We start from the raw sequence: 2,903 nt of genomic DNA, 5'->3' as shown, positions 1-2,903 counted from the left end.
CGTGTGTGTGTGTGTGTATATATATGTATATGTATATATATGTGTATATGTACGTGTTTGTATAAAATCTGAATTTCTACAGTAAACAGAAAAACTTTATTCAGTAACCGTTTCCTACAGATAATAAGAAAAAAACATGTTCCCTGAGCACTAAATCGACATATTAATGAGCATATCAATTATTTCTGAAAGGATCATGTAACCCTGAAGACTGGAGTAATGCTGCTTAAAATGTAGGCAAAAAAAAACACATTCAAGGAAAAACATACACACTATGATTGTTCTTGATTTGTTTTAGAAAATCTTTTAGAAATCAGTCCAGGTGCAGAGAAGTGTGGGAAGGTGGGAGATCACACACAAAGGTTGACATTAGGAAAATTCTGCTTATAGACTTGCATTTTACTCCCCTGTTTTTCTTACTTGAAGGGATGCCCCAGGATTTATGTAGTAAAAAAATATGCTGCATATACTCTTATTAAGTGGAAGAAAAAAGATAAAAAATGGAATATATGACTGCAACTCCAACTGAAACTGGACATTTTTATACAAAGGTGGACACCTGTTACTATATATCTGGACGCTTTGAAAATGAACTGATCAGTAAGGAACCTTGATTTATTCACTAATATGTTACTTGACAAGGATGTATGTGTTTTCTGCTCTTCTTATTTATTATTATTTTTCTTTTTGTGTCACTGCTGCTATCAAGAAATGTTTAGTTCATTGTTTTTTAATACAAAATATATATACATCAGATAAAAAATGTATATATAAAAGTAAATACACACACACACACACACACAATTATTTTAAATTGTAATAATATTTCACAGTATTGCAATTTGACTATTTTTACTGTATTGTTTTATAAAATTCAGCCTTTGTGAGCAGAAGAGACATAACATTACACAGTATTTTCTGACTTCTGTCTCAATCTTTCAAGTTTTAGTAATCTATATTGTGTACTTTATAATAATTTCAGGTATTATTTATTTCTATTTAATTAATGAGTTATAATAAATAACCTGCTGTTATAATATATGCATATGAACTGTATTTAGTTTGCCTACTATACTATACATAGTCCATGCTACCTGCGTGCTCTCTTCCAAGTCTTCTGAAGGTTTTTTTTTTCTAGAAATGTGTCAGAAGCAGACCGGAATTTAAAGGGTTAGTTCACCCCAAAATCAAAATCTGTCATTAATTACTCTCCCTCACGTCGTTCCAAACCCGTAAGACCTTCGTTCATCTTCACAATGCAAAATTAGATATTTTTGATTAAATCAGAGAGCAATATGACCCTTCGTAGACAGCTACACAAACAAAATGATCCAGAAACGTAGTAAATACATCGGTGAAGCAGTCCGTGTGACATCAGTGGATCAACTTCATTTTTTCGATGCTATGTGAAAACAAAAATAACATAATACCTAGCCATTTTTAGAGAGCTATTACTCATTTTAGTGTAAACAACCCCAGATTACATTCATGTACATAAACAAGGCGGATTACGTCAAATGTGTTAAATAAAGCGTGCATATTCGTTGAATTGGAGTACTCTCCAAAATGGCGGAAGATGCACCTCATAAGAATGGTTGAGTAAATTGTCATTTTTATGTTCCTTGTGCAAAACTTGTTGTATCGTCACAAACCTAAAAGCAAGCCGCTGATGTCACGTGGACCGTTTTACCCATTTATTCACTATTTTTCTGGCCTTGGATCATTTTCGTTTGTGTTTGTGGCGGGTCAGATTTCATCAACAGTGTCATAATTTGTATTCCGAAGGTTTTGCGGGTTTGCAACGCCATGAGGGTGCGTAATTATTGAGAGTTTTGGATTTGGTCTGAACTAACCCTTTAATGAATTATTAAAAAAAAAATAAATACAAATATTGGCTTCTGCTGGGAGGTTGAGTTGAGTACGTAGTTATGACTAACGCTAACTGAACGCCTCATCTCTCTGTTCTCTCTGTAGAAGAAGGGCGTGAAGCGTAAAGCAGACACCACCACTCCCACTACTCTCGGCTTCCCCGTGACCTCTGCTGCTCGGATGGGAGGCATGGGGAAAGGTCACGGCTCGGCCGGAGACATGCCCCACTCGCTCTCCTCGATGCCCGTGGACTGTTCACCCAGCATGGTCGGGAACGAGCCCACCCACCTCCAGCCCGTCTTGGGGCGAGCGCTGTCCCGTCGCCCGATCAAACCTCCCCGTAAGGACCTGCCTGACTCTGTGCGGCCCCATCAGCCCTCGCGGCGGGGGAAACTTAGCAAGCAGCTTCGCTACTGCAGCGGCGTCCTTAAAGAACTGCTGTCTAAAAAACACGCGGCGTACGCCTGGCCCTTTTATAAACCCGTAGACGCCTCAACGCTGGGCCTGCACGACTACCACGACATCATTAAACACCCCATGGACCTCAGCACCATCAAGGTGAGCTACACACACGGTACTGGTGTTCATGGATACAGGGTTCAGCTGCAGGAAGCAGTAAAGTATGTAATACTCTGCCTGTCTTGTGTGTTCCTCAGAGGAAGATGGATGAGCGCGAGTACCGAGAAGCCCAGCAGTTCAGCGCTGACGTCAGGCTCATGTTCTCCAACTGCTACAAATACAACCCACCTGATCATGACGTGGTGGCCATGGCACGAAAACTGCAGGTAGTCGAACCGCCTCTGCTGTTTTATATGAACATGCGCTGATATGACGCTTAATTCTGCTGCTATCTGAATTGATCCTTAAATATGCTTCTGTTTTTTGTGTAAAATGTGAAGAGACTTAAACCTGGATATGTTCGAGACCATTTGTTTTGACATTTAACCTACTGTAATTGTTGTAGCTAGAATTATTATATTTTGATAGTATTTATTTTTAAATTATATATTAATAGTTGTATTAGTATTAAATAT

The 2,903-nt window shown here is 38.7% G+C and overlaps 1 protein-coding gene across 1 annotated transcript; it reads left to right on the top strand.

Moving 5' to 3' along the window:
* Positions 1-215: 215 nt before the first annotated feature.
* On the top strand, positions 216-2,696 carry LOC122333993 (bromodomain-containing protein 2-like). Its single transcript, XM_043231863.1, has 3 exons — positions 216-600; positions 1,975-2,427; positions 2,526-2,696. The coding sequence occupies exons 2-3, from the start codon at positions 2,050-2,052 to the stop codon at positions 2,694-2,696; spliced, it is 549 nt and encodes a 182-aa protein (XP_043087798.1). The 5' UTR covers positions 216-600; positions 1,975-2,049.
* The last annotated feature ends 207 nt before the right edge of the window (positions 2,697-2,903 follow it).

The sequence above is a fragment of the Puntigrus tetrazona genome, unplaced genomic scaffold (assembly GCF_018831695.1).
Source record: "Puntigrus tetrazona isolate hp1 unplaced genomic scaffold, ASM1883169v1 S000000457, whole genome shotgun sequence".
NCBI classification, from domain to species: Eukaryota; Metazoa; Chordata; class Actinopteri; order Cypriniformes; family Cyprinidae; genus Puntigrus; species Puntigrus tetrazona.
Note: the sequence above shows the minus strand (reverse complement) of the source record. Positions and strands in the feature narration are given on the sequence as shown.